This window comes from Panulirus ornatus, chromosome 18, assembly GCF_036320965.1.
Source record: "Panulirus ornatus isolate Po-2019 chromosome 18, ASM3632096v1, whole genome shotgun sequence".
NCBI lineage: Eukaryota > Metazoa > Arthropoda > Malacostraca > Decapoda > Palinuridae > Panulirus > Panulirus ornatus.
The window spans coordinates 32,446,900-32,468,865 of NC_092241.1; the positions used below are offsets into that span (position 1 = coordinate 32,446,900).

At 42.2% G+C, this 21,966-nt stretch overlaps 1 protein-coding gene across 7 annotated transcripts in view; it reads left to right on the plus strand.

The window, feature by feature from the left end:
• The window catches only part of LOC139755024 (paired box protein Pax-5-like), a 227,479-nt gene that overhangs the window by 95,548 nt on the left and 109,965 nt on the right, over positions 1–21,966 (plus strand). For 6 of the 7 annotated variants that reach the window (XM_071672956.1, XM_071672957.1, XM_071672954.1 and 3 more), the window contains exons 2-3: positions 1,134–1,536; positions 18,741–18,767. In XM_071672956.1, the coding sequence (XP_071529057.1) occupies positions 1,437–1,536; positions 18,741–18,767 (127 nt within the window). In that variant the 5' untranslated portion in view covers positions 1,134–1,436. The remainder of the gene's footprint in view (positions 1–1,133; positions 1,537–18,740; positions 18,768–21,966) is intronic. The other variant, XM_071672958.1, reaches the window with a different exon arrangement.

Sequence of the window (21,966 nt, forward strand, 5' to 3'; positions counted from 1 at the left end):
AGAGGACACTTATGGAATCGAGGAAACTCTTTTCAGATTTGTCATGGAACTGTTGGGACATGTCGAGTGACCATGACAGGCCCAACTGATAAGGCCTTCTTAAGTGATATCCGGCGGTTTCGGCTTTGATTTCTGACCGGGTAAGTGGAGACAGATGACGTAATAATCACAGCCATAACCATATCACCAGGGAAGGTTTTATTTTTCTGAATATCCATATGTAAGCAAGCAACACAAAGAGAGGTATCAAGTCCGTGGATTGGATAGTAACGCCAAAACTGCTTGGAGGAGTGTTTAAACTAGGGAAGTTGAACGGGTAAGCTTGAGTCAGCTAGTGGGTGGGGTTGTCGCAAATGGAGGCAAGAGCCTGTATTATGAGTAACTCGTTGTGGGAGTGGAGGGAAGCTAGCACCAAAGTTGGAAGAAAACGTGATACAAGTTCGAGTAAGAGGCGTGGAAGCAACCTTGGTTGTAGGTAGAGGGTGAGTGATTCCACCTCGGATGTTGCTCCCTGATTCCACAGCAATAAACAGGGCAGTAACTGCTACTGCTCTGAGTTGAGCCTGGGTATCCACCGAGACTCAGCATACAATGACTGTGAACCTGGGAATACAGCAATCATCTTAAATGATCTTACCTGGGCTGAAAAACTTGTAAGTTTCTTCCTTTTAAAACCCTAGTTATAAAGTGTATACCTATACTGAAATGTGGTTAGTCTTGCTGTGCAGAAAAAAAAGAGAGACCCAACATGATGATGTGGTTACTTTGGATAACTCTGTCTAACTTTCGTAAGATTTAGTCGAAAAAAAATATATTAATACCCTTGATCCCGTTGTGGTCACCGGTGAGTATGTTTGAATGGTGAAAGCACGACCCACCTACATATGTCCTTACTTAGGTGCAGATCACTGACTCCTCACTCGGGCAATAAAAAAGAAGAAATTCAGGATCCCGAGGCCGCGCGTTATCAAAACCTGTTGAACGCGTCGTGCCTGGACGAACAGTTGTAGATATAAGGTGGGCTCACTGGGGGGGGGGGGGGGGGGGGGGGGGGGCTGTTCCCTCCGGGGAGACCGCATACACTCCCTTGTAACACTGAAGGTGATTTACATGGATGTACGTTGTCCTTGCAGATACTGAGTGTGCGCGTGCGACGCTGCAACACGTCTTGCTCATCTGCCGCCGCCAAGGTTCGTCTACCCTGGCAGGAACGCCTGCCTGGGTCGTCTAACTGCGTCAGCGTTGCCGCAGGTGAATCACCTCCGTCACCAGCACCAGCCTCTAAGCTGAGCTAGTACACCTGTGGGTGCACCTACGGCCTCCCTGACCGACCCCTCCTCATCCTGCAGTGGACGGAGTGCCACTTGTAACGGGCTCCCGCCTCCGCCCTGGCCCAGTGTGTTCCTGCTGTAACCGTGGCAGAAGAAGCGCTCTTCATGATTACCATGGATATTCCGCCGCCTCCCGCCCCCCACCAAGTGGTACACACGCAGACCATCATGCAGCAGTCCAGCCCAGAGGACGCCAAGAAAAAACGTGAGTATTCAGACCTTAGTGAACCACCTGTGTTTAATCTCTCTTTATTTTTGTCCCCACTGTTGCCCTGCGTTCCCCTGATTCCTGATGTTTGACGGTGAATTTGCGTTCAGAGTGGGTTCATATATATATATATATGCATGTGGTAAGATGGGGAGACGTTATTACTGAGGCTTTAACACCACAAGTGTCTGAGCACAACAGGAGATGGATTGGGTATAAAACACAAATGTGATAACATATATTTCTTGAGGCCAAGCTACTTATTTGTGCTCTCATTCTTATTTTATTCAGACTTTGATGTTCTTTTGTTTTTCTACTTCATTATTCAGGATCCAATTAAGGTTCCTTCTTTCCGTTACTACAATAGGAATGCTCGTATAAGATGCTACATTGTCTCTCAACTTTTCTTCCCGAGCACTTGAGTACATCTCATTCGTCACACCTCAGGCAAGATGCTAACGCTGTGTTCGTGTTTCAACTTTCCCCTCCAGACGCCTGAGTACGTGTTATTTATCACACCTCAAGCAAAGAGTTATAACATTCCCAATGTTCTAGCTTCACCCTCGCCCCCCCGAGCACCATTATGCATATCATTTATTATACATAATAGAAGTTACGTCACTTATGGTCTGTGTGTTCGATCTATGTCTCGTCTCGTCACGATTATCTCTTTAAACTCAGATTTGGACAGGCTTTTCCAGCTAGATAGGCGTAACCTTGTTAAGTTCATTGCCTTTGAAACCCAGTTTTCTCGTATGTCTCATCCTAAAAACTCTCGTAACTTCTCTGTCCTTGGTGGCTCTCAGGATCTTCCTTTTAACAGACTGATTAACGTATCATTTGATTCGTCTTGGAATCTCCACATTACACAAATAGGTATATTAATCTCAAGGATACTGGAAATACTCCTCAGATGCCGATTTTTTTTTTTTTTTTGCTAATGTTTAAGTAAAACAGTTGATGTCATCGATTTAGGTTTTCAAAAAGCGTTCGATAAAAGTTCCCCATCAATGGTAGCAAACAAAAGTTAATTCACATGGAATAGACAGGATTGCACTTCATTGGTCAGGAAATTGGCTGACTGGCTGTAAGCAAATAGTAGCTATAAATGGTCAAATTTCCGAATGGCTAGCCGTAACAAATGGTGTGCCTCAGGGATCAGTCTTGGAACCGGTTCTCTTTCTCATATATATTAAGGAAGTTGTTGATGGATGTCAGTGTAAAATCTCAACATTCGCGTATGGTGCTAAGGTGACAAATAAATCTACAAGAGAAACTTGAAAGTCTGCAGCTTCAAACTGACAGACAAACTGAAGCACTGGACTAACAGGTGGTAAAAGAATATTAATTTTGACAAGTGCAAAGTTTTGAATATCGGTCGTAAAAATATGAACTTTGTTTGAGCTTCAAAAGGTCAATGAGGAAAAGGAATAGGGTGTAATAAGCAAGCAGTGCACAGAAGCATTGCATAGGAGCATCAGAAAGGGGCTAACAAAATTAATAGATTCTAAGTAAGAACTTTCGAATTTAAGTCTAGGGAAATAATCCTCTATTTACAACTCACTGTTGCGTCCTCATCTTGAATATTGTGTTCACTTTTGGTCACCCTACTTGACAGACAGACAGAATGAAGAGCATACAGAGGTGAGCTACCAAGATGATTCCCGGACTGAGAATCAGATCCTGTGAGTCGACTAAACTCTCTAGCTTAGAAAAGTGAAGGTTGAGAGATGATCTAATGTAAGCACCCAAATTCATTAAAGGCTTCGATGATCTCGATCTATCGAGGTACTTAGGATAGATAAGTCTGATTTCTCTCGTAGCAATAGATATAATCTCGTGGGCAAACTGTTTGCCTCAATAGAGGCGAAGTACTTTTTCTTCAACAGGATTATTAACATGGAATTATTGGCCTATCAGAGTCGTTGAAAGTAATAACAAAGAAATATTAAAGCTTAAACTTGATAGATATTTCGGTTCATATCCACTACTGACATTATTTGCTCCTCCCTAGCTACATGGTAAGTTGCATAAATGTCTTCCTTTTTAAAGATATGTATGTCTTCCTTCTTTAGCCACAATTGTCCATAAGTTTCTGTTCTCGCCTTGTTAGGACTTTATGGTCTGTTGCCGTTAGAATTCAGCTGTACTCAGTTGTATTGAAGAAAGAGTTGATTCGTCCCTGTAGACAGTGCCACTGTAATTTCTGGAGAGGTTGTGGCTCTACTTTCCTTATCTCTCCTTAAAACTTGACCCACATGCCTTATCTCTCTCACTTGTATGAATGTTATTTTGGTTTCTTCTTCCAAGGACTGGCTGCTTGTGTGCCCCCCTTATTTAAGACACCTCGTAGTACTCTGCAAGCCTCTCCGTCTTGTGATTATTGTGTGGCCTTGTGCACCTCACGGGTCAAGCGGTGTGATGTCTATCTCTCTCCCTGTACTGATATAAGTTTTGGAACTTTTTACCTTCTCGTGTCTCTTGTCACAGCTGCAACTTGCCTCTTTTTTTTCCCTCACCTTTCCTCCATACGTCCTTATCATTCAAACCCTTTAAGTCTCGATGAAGCCTTTTGTTCGTAAATGAAGCCTTAGGACTGAAAAAATAGAAAAGAAAAAGAGATATCAGAAGATGGCAAAGAAATTCATGACGACGGTACTTAGCTTTCCTGTCAACTGGGTACAAGGTTCCTCCTCAAGGCTATCCACGAATTGTTCGTATGAAAAGATTACTTTCCCTGCGTTGGAATGCCCATCATCCCCGTCACTGTGGTCACCAGGCGGGGCAGACGGGGGCTGAAACTTAACCTTCTCAGATATCTAGGACTGGATCCTTCAAGACCTTCCTGTGCCATTGGGGGTGGCACTCGTCAGGTGTTCGGTCGCTTCAAGTGCAGAGACCACAACCTCGACGTCGCTCGCAGAAGTTTTGTCTCTTATATGATACGTTTCACGAAAGTCTATAATCCAAAGTTCTACCTCGGGGGCCAATATGCACTACTTTATTCACAGTCTTAAATTACCAAGGTACCTTGAAGGAAGTATATTTAATGGTTTTTCAGCCATCATCGCCATGTAGGTGAAAAACTGGAACCCCTAATTATACCCAATCTTGCAGCTTGATACGGTCATTTTTTTGTAATAATCGCAACACTATTATTTATAGTATAACTAACAATTTTGATGGTAAATGAGGGATTTTGACAACTTTTTGTAATGAGATCTTTTACGAACGAGTAAGGGAAAGGATTCTATATATTCATTTGTTCAGAAACTAACACGACCATAATTATCCACAGCTGTGTATGTTCCTCATATTCCTGGTGTTTGGTTCGGTAGTCTCTGTAGTAAAACTCGCTTCACGTCGATTCCAGAGTACTGCAGTCATCAGCGGCACCACGACCACCAGTTCACTAAATCACAGAGTTAACGGAGTCCCTCTATTTTAGTGCCGAGGCTCCAGTGTGTTGCGTAACTGACGTAACAGGATAGCATGGAGATTCCCCTTGCTCCCATCCTTTTGTGATCCCTGAACGGATATGGAGATGGAAAGCGTAAAGACATAACTCACGATTACAGCATACACAGTGGCAGTTATTTCCCATATATTCTTTTTCATCATTTGTAAAGAAACGTAAAAAGAATTACAGCAGACTCGAGAATGCAGGTGTGTGTTCAAAACACTTATTGATACAATTCGGAGGTTACTTATCTGAATAGCCATGGAGGTCATGTGTATCATGCTTCATGGTGCACACACACTGAACCTGTATTTCAGGAAGATCATACCTCGCTCTATAAGAATTATGCTAAATGCTACAGATCGTGTGAAACAGGTAGTTATTTTTTAACCTCTCTCTTCGTTAATTTGAAGCATCACACATCTCACCATCCGGAATTTGGATATGTAATCTTATTTCTTGTGAGGTGGACCCGGATGATTGGTGTTTGTACTGTATCCTGCCGATGGATCTCTCGTGTTACGTCTCCATCATCGAAATTGGACCCCGACAGGGGGCTGGCTAGTCCTTTGATCGTGTCACGACCCCGTTTGTGGGTATCATTAACTCTGACCAGGTACTTGACCGTGAGACTGTGGTGGATGATTCTGCATCACAATGCATCCATGGCATATTTGGGTCTTAAGAAGGTTTTGTATCATAAAGTCACTCTTCCAATGCGTAACCCTTCACTTCTCTACGTATGACTGTCTGAAAGAACAAACTCTATAACTTTTTTGTCCCTTTATAATATATTAGATGTTGAATGATCGTTCCCAGAAGCGAATCAATGACTGCACGTCCACTCTTGTCATGACGTAATGTACCTTAAGAACGTCGCTGTTAAGTCTTCTTTATGGCGTGATCAAACTTTAAACGTTGGTTGCTGTGCGAATTACTGCTTCAATAAACTCTCTCCTACAAGACCTTGTAATTACACTAAATTCGTCACTGACAGCAGCCGTCAGAGGGCAGTTCAAGGACAGCTGAGTATTGACTTTTCTTTGATAACTACGTCGACCAGAACATTTTCTTTTTTATCAAATTCAAGTAACACATAAAGTGAATCTCTTCGAGTTAAACGCTCGAGTTGCCTGTAACCATTCATCCCCTCGCAGTGCTGCCTCGGTCTTCCTGTGGGATACCTATTCTGAAAATTCTCCATTGTTAGCTTAGAATCCCTATCGCAGATATGTCAGTGAAGGGGCAACGAGAGGTACACATGCGAATGTCAGTCACTATTGCTCCTGGAACTTTGAAGTATCCTAAGCTTATGGTGCTGGAACATTTGCTGTGAATTCACACCTCTGGATTCTGCTTCTTTGTAAGGTCAATGTTGGAGGAATATGGTACGTCTCAAACTAACATCACAGGAGAGGTTATCTTACGTTCACATCATTGGAGGATTCTTGTTATGTAAGATTAACGTTGCTGGGGATGTTTCTGTTTCTAAATGGTCACATCACTGAGTATTCTCACATGTAATGAAATAAAGTGGGTAAAGAAATTCACGTCTTCTAAGTCCCCTCCAGTGGAAGATTTGTCTGACGTAGGAAACAAAGTTGCTGTGGAGTAACGTATTGGCTCCCAGTCGGTGGCACTTTAACCATCAGTGTGGCACATGAAAGCCATCCAGATGATTCGTATAGAATGTACCAAGGAATATGAATACAATTTCATGTTGTAAACTGTCAGCCAAGATATCTAAAACAGGTTTATGTTAAATTTTGTCCTGAACGGAAGATACATTCAAGCTAACGTTGATTTAAGATGATGACCTGAGAATTCTATAGATGTAAGGCTGCACACAAGTTGGTAAGAGGACAGACCGGTGGCACGCGACCCAAGGAGACTGATGACTACTGGTCTGCTAATTATGTGGGTAACCTGGTTAGCGACCTGTTGCTGCTGCTGTTGCTCTTGGCGACAGAACATCGTGTCTGGCCTCACTGTTATGCTTCGTATGGGGAGAGACGGAATGTAGGTGTTCGCTTGGGCTTTTGTTTCAAATGTTTGGCTTTTACTTTTGTCTGTGTTTGACTGAGTGTTCTCCATGTTGGAAATCGCCGCCAAATGTACGGATCTTGACTGACGTCGTAAATTACATTCTTATTCTAAATAGCGATTATAGACAATGAAATCTATTCTTTATTGTTCTCGTCATTGTAATTATCATATACGTTAAACACCATCCACAAACAGTCATGTTATACCTTTGCAAACCAGTTAGCACCATGGTAAAAGAGACCAGATGATTAGAGACCAGGACATGTTACCACTACTGTGACCGTGCTAAAGTGGTGTGCACGTGGATTGGTACTAAACATTGAGGAAGTTATACCGAAGACCATCATAGACCCAGATGTTTATAGGCCGAGGTGACGACGCTGTAACACCAGGTTTCCATTCTACCCATCGTTACACCTGTTGTGCCACATACCAGGGCAGCCGTCTTCCTTAGCAGTCGTACGCTAGACCTCTTTGTTCTCTCTTGGCAACTTCTGTTCTTCTTCCTCTCGTTCAGTCATTGTTCTTTGTGTGGCCTCCTCCGTTCTTTCCCTCGTCCCGCCGTTGTTCTCTTTGCGGCAGCTTCTGTTCTCCTCGGACCATTTTTCTCTTTAGGTCAGCAATTACTCGTTCTCTGGCAACATTTCCTCTTCCCCTCGTTTAGCCACTGTTTCCTCAGTGGCAGCCTATCTTCTCATCCAGCCATTCCTCTATCAGTCTCCACCTCCGCTCTTCCCCCCACACATATCAGTTACTCCCTTCTGTGGCAGCTTTTCTTCGTCTCCTCTGTAGCAATTCCCCGCCTTGCTACTCCACCCAAGGAATATTGTTTTACATGTTTTGTCGTCTTGGAACGATTCGGTTATAAATACCTGTTTTCAAAACATCTGACAGTCGACGATTATAGTGATTAAAGCCGTGGCTGTTGCGATAAGCAGACAATAACCATCATGGTTCATTATCTCTTGATGTTGATGCAGCTAAACTCCTAATTATGGTATGTACATCAACAATGATATGACCTGGACCAGTCTAGCCTGCCAAAAAATCCATCCTTACGCTAGATGAAAGGCAGTGGCCTCCATGTGAGGCTACCGCCACAAGAGAGCAAAATACCCTGTTATCATCACTTCCAGCCACCCAGACCTGTTCAATTTTTACGTCGCTGAAGGGTTGACAATGGTAGATCCTTAAGTACATGGTACGCCGAGTGGGAGATGGCCACTGGATCAAAGAGTGGCTTGCCCTACGCGAACTGCTCGGTGGTCTGTAACTGAGAGGACGATCTCTCTCTCTCTCTCTCTCTCTCTCTCTCTCTCTCTCTCTCTCTCTCTCTCTCTCTCTCTCTCTCTCTCTCTCTCTCTCCAAACACACACACACACACACACACACACACACACATATATATATATATATATATATATATATATATATATATATATATATATATATATATATATATATATATATATATATACATAGATATATATATATATATGTATATATATATATATATATATATATATATATATATATATATATATATATATATATATATATATATACATAGATATATATATATATATATATATATATATATATATATATATATATATATATATATATATATATATATATATATGTATATGATATCCCTGGGGATAGGGGATTAAGAATACTTCCCACGTATTCCCTGCGTGTCGTAGAAGGCGACTAAAAGGGGAGGGAGCGGGGGGCTGGAAATCCTCCCCTCTCGTTTTTTTTTTTTTTTTTTTTTTTTTTTCCAAAAGAAGGAACAGAGAATTGGGCCAGGTGAGGGTATTCCCTCAAAGGCCCAGTCCTCTGTTCTTAATGCTACCTCGCTAACGCGGGAAATGGCGAATAGTTTAAAAGAAAAGAAAATATATATAGGAGAGCCTTATGGAAATCAATTAGGAGAAAACTGAACAAATTAGTTAGGGAACAGTTGATAGCGTATTTAGCGCCTTCCTGCAAAGGATCGATGGGAAAGAAACTTTGAGTGAAGAAAATCTTAGAGACATGTGACTTACTGTAAATATAAAACTTAGATTGAAGAAACGCTTTCATAAGACAGCATTCTCAAGCGAAAAATGAGTGGTATGAAAATGAGAACTCGAACAGGAGACAAAAATAAGATGATGAAATTGGTTAGTGTAAGAGGACGAACAGAACTTTATTGTGTCTTGTAGCCGCCACTTGAACAGATGGAGTTGAAAGAGTACAGCAACATTTCGCAAATAAAACTGATGGACTGGAGCACATATACCACCACGATAGTCTGAAAGAACTTGAACTACACAGTCTGGAAAGAAGATAAGAATGAAGCAGGATAATATATGTCCCGGCAGCCAACGGAAAGCATAAAAGGAATAATCACGTCTTAAATTTGAAACTCTCCGGGCACGGAAAATACATAACTCTCCAATGAGGAGTAATTTCCTGGAAATATGATAGAGATATCGTACGAAAGTGCATAACTGTCCTGCAAAGACAGTTGATTGAGTACTCGGTGTATTTTCCAAAAGAGATAAACACGCTAGGAGTGACCTTAGAAACATTTAAAAGAGAATTACACTCACGGTTGAGGTTAGTCCTTGTTGAACCTAAAATGGATGATCACCGTATATTAAAGGAGAGGCTGCCGAGAGAGACAGGGTTATCCAGCAAGCAAAACGCGCGATGAGCGCCAAAACTAACCACACGCTCTTCTGGCAAAATCTCATGGTAGGTAATCGGATGCAAGTTCGATATATATATATATATATATATATATATATATATATATATATATATATATATATATATATATATATATTCCATACTTCTTCGCCGTTTCCTATTTTAGCGAAGTAGTGCCAAGAACAGACAAACAACGGCCTCATTGGCTCACATCCTCTCTCTGGTTGTTATGTATGACACACCGAAATCACAGCCACTTATTCACAACCAAGCCCCACAGACCTTTCCCTGTTTTTCCTCGACCGCTTTATATACCCTGGTGTAGCCCAATGACAGCTTGTCGCCCCCTGTATACCACTTCGCTTCACTTCGCTTTATCCCATGCTCTCCTCACATCCCCCTGCGTGGTCAGGGACGAAGTCTCAAATGAGCATCTTTTCAATCCATCCATCCACCTTCTCCTGGGTTTCCCCTGTTTTCTTGCTCCTTCTATATCCGACATGTAAGCCTTCTTAGTCATCCTCTATATTCATTCTTTTCATATCCAAACCGTTTGAGCACACTAGCTTCAGCTCTCTCAAACATGTTCGCTTTACTAACTACACCTCTAGGTACATATGATACTGTTGAGTTAACTATGTTGATTTCAACCGAGTGTAGAAATGGATTGATGTGTCGACTTTTGATCGCACGTCGATGTTGATCTTTTCAAGAAGGTTTCTCCATCACTTTCACCTCCTTCATAATTTCCTGCATCAGCAGCCTGAGTCTTTTGTGTGTTCAGTTCATCTACGTCCCTCTAGTTGCCGAGCGCTCGACTCCTATCTCGACACAATCGACATCTGGCCTTTATGAAGGTTCCTGTGAGCAAAACTTTTCACGGGAAACGAGTTAGGGAAATTTTCGTAGAGTTGCAGTGATAGTGGACGGTTTTTACGAGACAAGCGTGGAGAATCAATGATAGAGACTGAGCTGGGGACGGTACCTGACGTGAGTAACAAATTAGCATTCTTCTCGGGCGGCAGACTGGTAATTTGCACTGTGAGGTCGGGACGGCGCCTAAATTTATCAATTAATAAAGAATCCAGAAAAAGAAATTGGGAATTTTCATCGCGTTTTGAGTTTTATTTCTCACTTATTCTTTTCTCTTTATTACGAGTGGTAACCGTTCTTGCCGAAGCAAGTAGTAAAGAGCTTTCTCGGATCTGGGAGAAGGGATGGTTGGCGAGTTGGATCGTCTGTCAAAAACAATAGTTGTGTTTAACTTGTCTGATGAGGTAGTCACCTTAACTTGAAAGTTCCCTGCACCAGTGACCAGCACTACTCCCCTTGATGACAGTACACAATATAGTGAGGCAGCTGATGGCCATCAACAAACCATTGCACGGTGAAATTTGATCATAATTGCCCGCAAGACTTCATAAATATACGTTTATTGGTGTTATTATCTTCGATACAGTTTTCTGTAAATTGTTCTGCCGATTTGATTCCTTTATTTTTCGGTAGCCTCTGAAATTCTTTGACAACTTTTGATTAAATGATTAAAGTAGAGAATACGATAAAGTCATTGTCATGAATATGTAATGAGGAGTAGATAGAAGTCGGGCGACGGGACTTAAGACAATTTTTGGATGCGATTTCAACAAGTGATGGCAAGTGGTGGCGTCCGAAAGTACTCCCAAGTAATTGAGTGTGAAGACGCTGCATGTAATTGGCGATACCATAGTACGGTATTAGAGGGTAACACCAACTGGGTTGTAACTGCGTGAGGTGGAGTAAGAGAGCGATGTCAGGACATCAAGATGTTATCCAGAGGTTGCGTGTGTGTGTGTGTCCTGCAGTGAGGTTCTTGCTGGTGCATCCCCGCCCTTTGCTTTGCCGCCGACCCTGTGTTACTGTCACGTCCGTCAGGTATGTGTGAGTATTTCCCACCTTAACCTCGGACGACAAGTATCCATTACGAGAAGCCATCGCGAAAGAAATGTTGGTGAAAAAGATGGTCTCCCATGTATCTATGTAATCAAATGAGATGATCATTTGTTTCCATAATGTAGCTGCCAGCATGCCTAGGTATGGATAACAGTGGCACAGGATATAGTCCATTTGAGATTGGTCAGGAGATGGGTACCCGTCCAAACCTGGATACACAGATACTTATAGTGCTTGCCTTAAGGTCAGATATTTATGGAGAAGCATATCTGTGTAGTCATTTCATTCACTGTTTTTTGTATCTTAGGTCTTTATAAGGGTCATGGTATCTAAACACTTCCTTTATAAGGGTCAGGGTATCTGAACACTTCCTTTATAAGGGTCAGGGTATCTGAACACTTCCTTTGATGCCTTGAGAGTCTCCGATGCCAGTGATGGAGAGGTATATTGTATTGTCACATACCCTTCTGTGGGCACTAGTGTATGGAATCTGTCTTCTCTTGAGAAAAATATGAAAATAAACGTCGAAAGCGAAATAGATTTACTCTGTTCGCTTGTTACTCTGGTCCCTCTGAAGAACTGGTATATTTTCTCAACAAGAGAAGGCTGTCCATAGCCATGCAGCAGGAAGGAATTCGGATAAGTAACTAGATAAAACATTTTGTTTTGATAATTATGATAAATATGCTATTGCTGATGAAACTGATGATCCTTTGGGCTTTTATGATAATGATGAATGCAGTGTTCCTGCTTATGATTGCAAAAATGCTGTGTTGCTCCTGCTGCTATTGATGATGATGGTGAAAACAAAGATCCTGTTGCTGACAATGAAGATGAGGATATGATCATATACATCCGAATATAGAATTGAAACCCAGAATAGTGAGTGTGCTGAGAAAGTATGCATGATTCACTGATATCTGATAGGCATATACGCATATCGTAGTTGACATTGAGTCACTCACGACCTCCTCCACGTAAACCTATGTCACACACCACCGCCATCACGTCCTTGAATAACTGCGACCATGAACAGCGCGACACGTGCACATCCCCTTACGTTATCCATCACAATGTCATATACGTACAAACCATTTTACCAGACAGGGAACAGTAATCTCACTGGACTGTAACACCGTAACATGTGAACAGTGAGAGGCACCGTCTACCATCCCCGTGTTCTGCTACCCTCACCAGCAGTCTTGACGCACGTGTGGCAGACTCTCACCTGTGCTCTGCTGGGGAAAAATCAGTTAGCGTGAGGGGTGCCGAACAGACCACCCGCGACCGACAAGATGATGATACGTGGCTGAGGGAGCGCCGTGTGGCGTGTGGTCGTCTCCTGCAAGGCCACAAAGCTCTTACCTTGGAGCAAGAACACTCACTCTCCCTCACCCGCCCTCGGAATTTCTTTTATCTCCGTAGTCCAATGTGACATGTTTTTGTGATGCAAGTAATTCTGATCAGATTAGACAACGAGAGTGGGATTATACAGGTTCTTGTACTGAGATACGCTAGAGGTGTATAAATGAGTATCATCGGAGCGTGTTATCTGCTGCTGTTTAAGGTCGTACGCCCAATAAGACTGGTTCGTAATAAGCTCAAGCGACTCTACCAACGCTTCTCCTCCTCCTCCTCCTCCTCCTCTTCTTCTCCTATTGTTTTTCTAATCTTCATTTTTAGTACATTATCATCATCCTTGAACTGGAAAGCCCCGTTACTTATACCATGAGACTCAGGTCAATAAATCCAAGACAGGGACCGCCCCACAATTGTTGGTCAGCGAGAGATCATGATCTTCTACTATGAAAAAAATTAAATTCCCTCCCTTTTTTTTCCACACTGGGGGAAAAAAAATAGTCATATGATCACGCTGTGGTCTGGGTCCGGGGTCCAGTGCACGATCATCACCTCCCGGAATCAGGTGTATGTACTAGGTGAAAAGAAATATTTCGTGCTTGGCTTCTGTCATCGTTATAGTCTACCGCAGCACACGCCTCTCACTGTCATGGCACAGCTCTTTGAAAACCAGAGGAGAAAAAAAGTGAAACTCTGTTCTCAGAAAGACTCTCTCTCTCTCTCTCTCTCTCTCTCTCTCTCTCTCTCTCTCTCTCTCTCTCTCTCTCTCTCACGTATTGCTAGAGGCAGTAATAGAGATCGTCAAAGATTTTATGGATGTATCAGTATGATATGAAACATCAAGTTAAGAAACATAAAGGAGTGGAATGGGACCCCTAAGTAAACGGAGATGGAAACCCATTGTAGACGAGAGAAAACATAACAGCTCGGAACAAGTTTTTCAGTTCTGTTTTTACTTTAGAAAGCAACGACACGAATTTTGAGGCTGTGATAATAAGCACTCACACGATGTAAGGATTTCCCGTCACAGTTAGAGAAGTACTAACACACACAGATGAGTCGAAGACGAATAAAAGTCCAGTTCCTGATCGTTGCTATTCACAAGTGAATAATGATGTCACACGAAATTGCCGAACCGTTAGTTAACTCAAGATTTTCAATCAGTCGCTCCAGGAAGAAAATAATCCCACAGGACTGGAGATTGGCAGACGTCACTCCAATATATATATATATATATAAAAGGGAAGCAGCGAATTGCCTGGTGTTTACCCTCTTATTAGCCTCACATCAATTATATGTAAACTTCTGGAGTCGATTATTAGAGATACGATCGTAGCCTGTATTGAACGACACAGTCTGATCAAAAATAAAGAGCATGGTTTTAGAAGACGCAGATCATGCCTAACAAACCACCTTGAATTTTATCGTACATTATTCAATGCCCACGACAAGACAAAAACAATAGATATAATATGTTTGTACCTCCAAAAAGCATGCAACAAATTCCCCCACGTTGAATTGATGCACAAAGTCCATGCCTCGGGGATTACTGATTGCTTGGGATATTGGTTAGAGGCCTGGTTGTGTGATAGGAAGCAGAGGGTCGTAATGAATGGGGAATCATCACCGTGGTCACCCGTTACTAGTGGAGTCCCCCAGGGATCCGTACTTGGGCCTATACTTTCATCATATATATTATCGATATTGATGTAGGACTAAATAGCATAGTCCCCAAATTTACAGGTGACACAAAGATCAGTAATGCTATATTAACTGATGAAGATAGACCAAGATTACAAGAGAATCGAAATATAATCGCTGAATGGTCTAGTGAATGGCAGATGCCATTTAATGTCAGTAAACGTCAGCTGTTACAAGTAGGACACTTATCCAAAGAATGATAATGAACTGATGGGACACAAGGTAAAGAACACCCCAAGTGTAAGAGATCTAGGAGTCACTGTCTCCAATAACTTCATATTCTCCCAGCAGTGCGGTGAAACTGCCAAGAAAGCAAAATAGATGTAAGGATTTATATACAGAAACTTTACGTGCAAAAGGAAGGATGTGGTATTGCCACTATACCTAAGTCTAGTTAGACCACTCGAATATGCAGTGTAGTGCTAGGGGGTCCCCGCTTAAGTAAGGACATTCTTAGATTGGAAGCAGTGCATCGAAGAGCAACTAGATTGATGCCCTTCTTGCATAACAAACCATATGAGAATTAAATTTGTTCTCCCTATGCATAATATGCAAGGAGCGACTCTTGGGCTAATTGATACAATGTTTCAGGATACTTAAAGCATCCAACGGCGTTGAATTAGAACATGTCTTTACAGTTTACGCCAATATGACCGACGAGAGGAAATGGATTAAAATCTAAGAGGTCAATGAGTTAAGCTGAACTGTACGAAATACTTTTCACTAATGACATTATTTTGCATGGAATAAGCTCACAGAAAATTTTTTTCAGAGCAACACATTTAATATTTTCAAAATTAGTCTTGATCGTCACTTGTCACTCTCCGATATTTAATAATTCATTTAATCAGTCATCATAACGCAGTAGTATAACATGCTACCATCTCGACCACTGATCTCTCCCTGGCCATGTTGCGGTAACATACTGATATTGAGTAACCCATGTCGCCTGCTTTCAAAAAGTGATTGAAAATTAGTGTCTCATTCTTCAACATTAGGAATGATGTAGGCATGGCAAATCGATAGGCTGGAGCTCAAATTTATTCTTAGTATTGCTTATCTGAGAAGAAGTGAAAGGATGCATTTCGTTGGTGATGGGATGCATGACATATTCATGTTCACTGTACCTTGATAACTTTCCTATAAAGATTTCCTTTAGGCTTAGTAATCCTGCAAGGTATTTCCTCTCCGTGTTTTCCAGCCGGAGTGTGCCGGGAGTGGAGGGTGGGGAGAGAGCCTTTGCTTTGCTATCCATTTCTTCGGCTGCTTACAAGGGAGCTTTTTTTTTTTCTTATGCATTAAGGCCAGGCCACCTCGATTGGACCTAGGGTCTGTGTGGTCTGTGTATCCATGTAACACTCACTCTCTCTCTCTCTCTCTCTCTCTCTCTCTCTCTCTCTCTCTCTCTCTCTCTCTCTCTCTCTCTCTCTCTCTCTCTCTCATTCTCTCTCTCAGAAACCCAAATTGCTGTGCCCCGCGTAATTGCCTGGGCATCGTTGACTTAGTATCAGTATGAACCCTTCATCAACTCGTCACCGTGGCGGTCGTGTACAAGCTGGGTTTTTTTTTTTTTTTTGCCGTAAGATGATGCAACTTATGTAGTCAGTACAGTAAGGCAGGTGATGTTCCTTACACAAGTGGAAGCATAAGGTGAGAATCACCCGCAGTGGAGGAACTACTTACGGGATCTGGGGAATCAGATGCATCTGACATGTTAGATTATACTTTATTAAATGATAGGATCGACGTAATTATAAGCCTGATGCTACGCACCAAAGTAGGTAAATAGGGTTGTGAAAAATATAGAATGTTTTACCTCTCAGATTTATCAAAATCCAGTGAGGGTCGACAAACCCTTCGCCGATTAGGCAGATAATGAACCGAGGAGGAAAGCATGATGCTGCATGTCTGTAAAGTGGTGTGGGAAGTGTGTTTAGGATGGCGTGCGGTCAGACACCGTCTGTGTTTATAACATTAACAAAACTGACACGTCCGTGTGTATCGCGTGTGGCTAGGGGGTGGAAGTGGACTGAGGGTGACGCTAATTATAAGGAGAATTTAAAGAGATTTTTTTTTTTCTTTTGACCACGATCGTTACAAATGCACAGATGTCTGATGCTTCATGGAATATGACTTTGCTGAAAAATAAGGAAAACATCTCATCTACAACGGCGAAAGTAGAACAGCAACACGAATATGGGTAGAAGGAAATCGATCTTGGTAGCAACAGAGAAAGTAAACCAACAGTAGCAGCAACAGAGAAAGAACAAGGCCTGCGGCGGCGAAGGGGAAACTCCGGGAATTAGAAAAATGGTAGCAATGACCACAGCAACAGATGAAGGACAGCAACAGTCACGACAGCAGGTGATGGAGAACCAGTGGCCAACAGCCCGTAGAACAGAGACTAGAAGTCGTGGCTACTGAGATGAGACAGTAACAGATACAACCTTAGAAGCGGACTTACAAAGATCATAGTAGGGAAAGTAGGACTGAGATAGTCACAACGGCGAAGGTGGGACTAATGTACACAGCAGCGATAGAGGAGCAGCGACGGCAGCAGTAGTATGTTCAGCAACATTATCAAAATCATCCAATGGCAGGACAATGCATCGAAGTGGGCGGCCTCTCAATGGCAGGACAATGCATCGAAAGCAAAAGGACAACGAAGTGGGCGGCCTCTCAAGCATGGCTGACCACATATGTTTATGCAGCTTTTCCGACAATTCTTCAGGTGAAGTACAGCTTCCGGCTGATCACTCCCCTTGACGCATGTGCTCGCTTTCACCGTTCTCTTTGCCTTTGGTGCAAATTGATCTCGGATGCATCGATATGGGTTAAAGTCTCAGACACCCGATTTGGTCGTCCTTAACGTCCAGGAGTCTGACGTGAAAGATAAGCCATGCGTTGCTGTTGGTCAGGTCGAAGTCAGCGAGGATAATCAAGGCCGTTGATACCAGAGATGAAAGAGACGAGGAGAGTTGTGTGTGGTCGATCCCGAAGCCACAGGTTTAGCACTGGCCCGTAACGACAACGGCTGATGTACAGTTTACTAAAATTTACTTCATCTTTTTTCTTTCTCTCTCTCTTTTTTTCCTTCTGTTCCCAGAACTTTTGAGACCTTGAAGATTTTTTTTTTCTTTGATTCTTGTAAGAGGAAGGATGAACGCTATTTTTGTGGCCTTCAAAAAATAAGTTCCATAATGATACGAGTCTGAAGATATATATATATATATATATATATATATATATATATATATATATATATATATATATATATATATATATATATATATATATATTACCTTTGATTCACTATTTTTGTCTTTCATTTTGTTTTCCCCCTCACACCCTATTGTTCTTTTTATTTCTTTCCCATTTATCTCTCGTTTCCATTTTTTTCCTACCCCTGCACATCTTCCCTTCCTCCCTTTTTCCTCCATCTGTCTCTCCCGCGGTGGGGAACCACTTTAATTCGTGACGCAGTCTCTGGGGAGTTCTCGGGGCCTTGGACAGCACGTAGCCCGGTAAAAACATCTCGATTTCACGCTGCACTCACTCGTCCCTGGGACAAAAACTCTGCAGCCTCCAGCCAACAGAGGATTATAATGATATCCAGTTTCCTGTTCGCCTCTGAAAGGAGCCAGGAGGAAAGGCTTCAGACCAGAGACTGACGACCAGAATACTGTACGTCCGTCCCGAAGAACTTGCGGTGGTAGGTGTGAGCCAGCATCATGACTCACGCAGCTTTCATTGGCTGGTGGGAGATGAATCCCTAAGTTCTTCGTGTCATTTGTGTCATGAAATGTTAATTTATTTTTTTTCCTTGTCAGGCATCCTCATATACCGTTTTTACTGCACTTGTTATCATGGTGATGGTGTCAGATGCCTGACGGTTCGATGCTGAGATATGTAAATGTCCTAAACTTGTTTGCCTCTTATGCATTGTCACCAGGATGAAGGTATGTGATCATGTTTCTTATTCTGTGTCTCTCTCTCCCCCTGTCAGATTACTCGGGCGGTCAACAGGAGCAAGGTATGGAACCTCATGATGATTTCTGCTGTCACTAACACAGTTAGTTGTTGAGAGAGAGAGAGAGAGAGAGAGAGAGAGAGAGAGAGAGAGAGAGAGAGAGAGAGAGAGAGAGAGAGAGAGAGAGAGAGAACCGTTACATGACTCAGCGTTATAGGAAGTAACTCTTTACACTGTCTGCATCCCCACAAAGTTAGTCGTCTCGACACATAAGATCGAAAATCCGTATAATTACTCGTGTTGGCAGTTGTCTACTGGGACGACTGTTGCCACCTCCCTTGGCCGTGTCATCATCTCTGGTGTTGCTCTCGAGACGTATCCGAAACGCTGTTGGGGACGCCGTCGCCCGGTGAGGTGAGTTCAGTTGGTTCGCGATCTGGACCGGCAACCTGTCTCTGGCTGTAGCCCCCATGATGTGTTACCCATGAGGGAGAGTTTGCATAACTACACACACACACACACACACCACACACACACACACACACACACACACACACACACACACACACACACACACACACACTGAGAGGAGCGGATAGTTCGTTCAAATCCCGTCAAAACTGGTTTCCATGATCCAGGAATTCCCAGTAAGCACCAGTCACCCGGTTGCGTTGATGGCGTCCCGACCCTCTAACCACACTGCGCGTCTCTCTTTTCGACTGAATGATTGAGTGGGGCCTTGAGACCAGGCTTTCTTGGAATGTTCTACCCCTCCTTCAGGAGTTCTGGGGTCATCGTCTTGAACTGATGAAGAGGTGTTCAAACTTGATCATAAAGAGGACCTAAAAAGACGTAACTCGGTTTCCGAATGGTTGATCTCCGTGAGGATCATTACATAGGCTTCTGTAATGTTGTGATTCACACACGAACGCGCTTAGGTTCGAGTCCTGGGCACGGCATTTGGCCCAAAGTCAACTTAGTTGTCCATCCACCCCTTGGGGGCTGATCTACAACTAGGTACCTGGCTTAGGCCATGAGATGGGTGTATACAAGTATAAGAGTTAATATAGTACATGTAAAAGGTTAAGAGACGGGGGCAACACGCGTAAAACCTTCCTTGGAATACACTAGAGCTGTAGAAATCACACCGTTATATTTAGGGCTGATCAACCGACTTGATGCATGAAGACTGACCGTGACGCATTCACGGGCCGACCAGGGTCGAGCGCATAGGTTCGAATCGTGGTTGCGGTCGTCGGTCCACAGTTAACCCAGCTGTTCATCCACCCCTAGGGTTTGGTTGATAGAATGAATACCTGGCTCTGGCTAGGGTATATATATATATATATATATATATATATATATATATATATATATATATAGCGTTAATGGGATGGCTTTGATTAGGGCCTCACCTGCCCGTGCCGTCTTAGCTAACACAAAAGAGACGCCGGGGAATTCTGAAAGAAAGGTATGGAGAAAATTCAGTGAGGCTGTAGAAAAAGCACAAAGCACTGCTATTGACTAGATAACTTGGGAAATTTATGATCTGGTACACGAAACGTTCAGAAATTTTCAGAGAATACGGGATGAATCCTTTTTTACGAAACAGAATAGAGAAAAACGGAGACACGGATCAACGCTGAAGGGTTTAGAAGAGAATGGCAACAAATTTAGAGAGAGAAGTAAAGCAGGATGCATATCATTAATGAATTTCGGACTGAAAGAGGTTAATATTTCAGGAATGAGAGGAAGGATGATAAAAAGAAGAGGAATGTTGATTAAGAGTATTGAAATCCATAGAAATGCTGGAAGGAGTACTCGTGATTAGAAAGTAGTGTTGACTCTAATCAAGCCTTATATTCGATCTGGAATCATCGAGTCGGGATGGACTAAGGCAAACTGAAAATCTTCAAAGAGGTAGAATTTTTTTGGCCATTCATCAGACCAAGGGAGTAGGGATAAATGCAAGGAATACAATTCGAAAGCAAGAAAAAAGATGAAGGTAGAAGATGGACAAGCCCTATAACTCCCCCATAGAGATGAGGAATAGTAAGAAATGGACATGTCAGTCTGCCAGTGATGTACATGATTGTTGATGGATTAGTTGTACATGTAAAGAGATGAAATTCATGTACTGAATTAGGGGAAATGCACCTGATACTTTTAAGAGTCGTGGGGATAAAACACACTAGAGAGATAAGATCTCACCTGTTTTGACCAAACGGGTATTTGTTTGCAAGGAGGAAAAAGGGAAGAGAAAGGAGGAGGAGGACTCCAAATATAGCTAATGTTAGAGTTAATCACTGGTCGATAGTTCATCCAGTTTGTGCATAAGTGGATGAGTCCCAGTGGGAGAAAATTGCATAGTGGTTTTAAACGTATTTAATCTCCCAAAGAATTTCAACGAACCCGGACAAATATGCAATGTTGTATGAGACAAAACGAGCACTTCTTGAAGGTAGAAGAACACTTAGTGGATGATTTCAGTTATAAAGAGATAGACGAGGAAAGTCTTCGATTCCAATGAAAACGGAAAGTCTTAGAGATATGAGCTCATAGAGTGTATACAGGAAAATTCCCAAACCAGCACACTATGGTCAGAGACTGATGCATCATTATTAGTAGATCTTATCTTCGTACATAGTACCATGGATATGGAGAGTATCATACATGGTACACCATTGAAAGAATTTACTTTGTGACACTGGATTTGATTTGATTGTAAATGTGGACATAAAAAGAGCAGCAACAAGCCTTGACTCAGACAGGAAATATAGTCATAGAAATAACACAGAAGTCACCGGTCTCTATGGCAACATAAACTTGGAAGTAGAGTTATGCAGTTAGGAAACAGAGCACTGTGATAGAAAGCTGTGAGAAACTTATAAGGCAGGAGTAAGAAAATGAGTATTTTTATCCATGAGAAAGGTGGGGGAATGGTTCGATAAATGATATGAAAAAGCAAAGGAGCTTACCGATGTGTTGTGAAAAAGATGTAGGCGAAACTCTAGTCAGCCAGCACCTATAAGGCACAAGTGATCAAGAAATGAGTATAGAAGGATAAGAATGGAGGAATATACAAACTTTTGAAGAGAATACTATGGACAGGGCTTGGGATAATCCAAAAACTTTTCAGAAATTCATCATAAGTAAATTGCCAGTAAAAGTTTTCCTAACTAGACTAAGGTATTAAAAGGGAAGAGTTATTGAGGATGTTGTAAAGTTATACGAAGAGCCGACTGGCAAGTTCAAGAGGTTT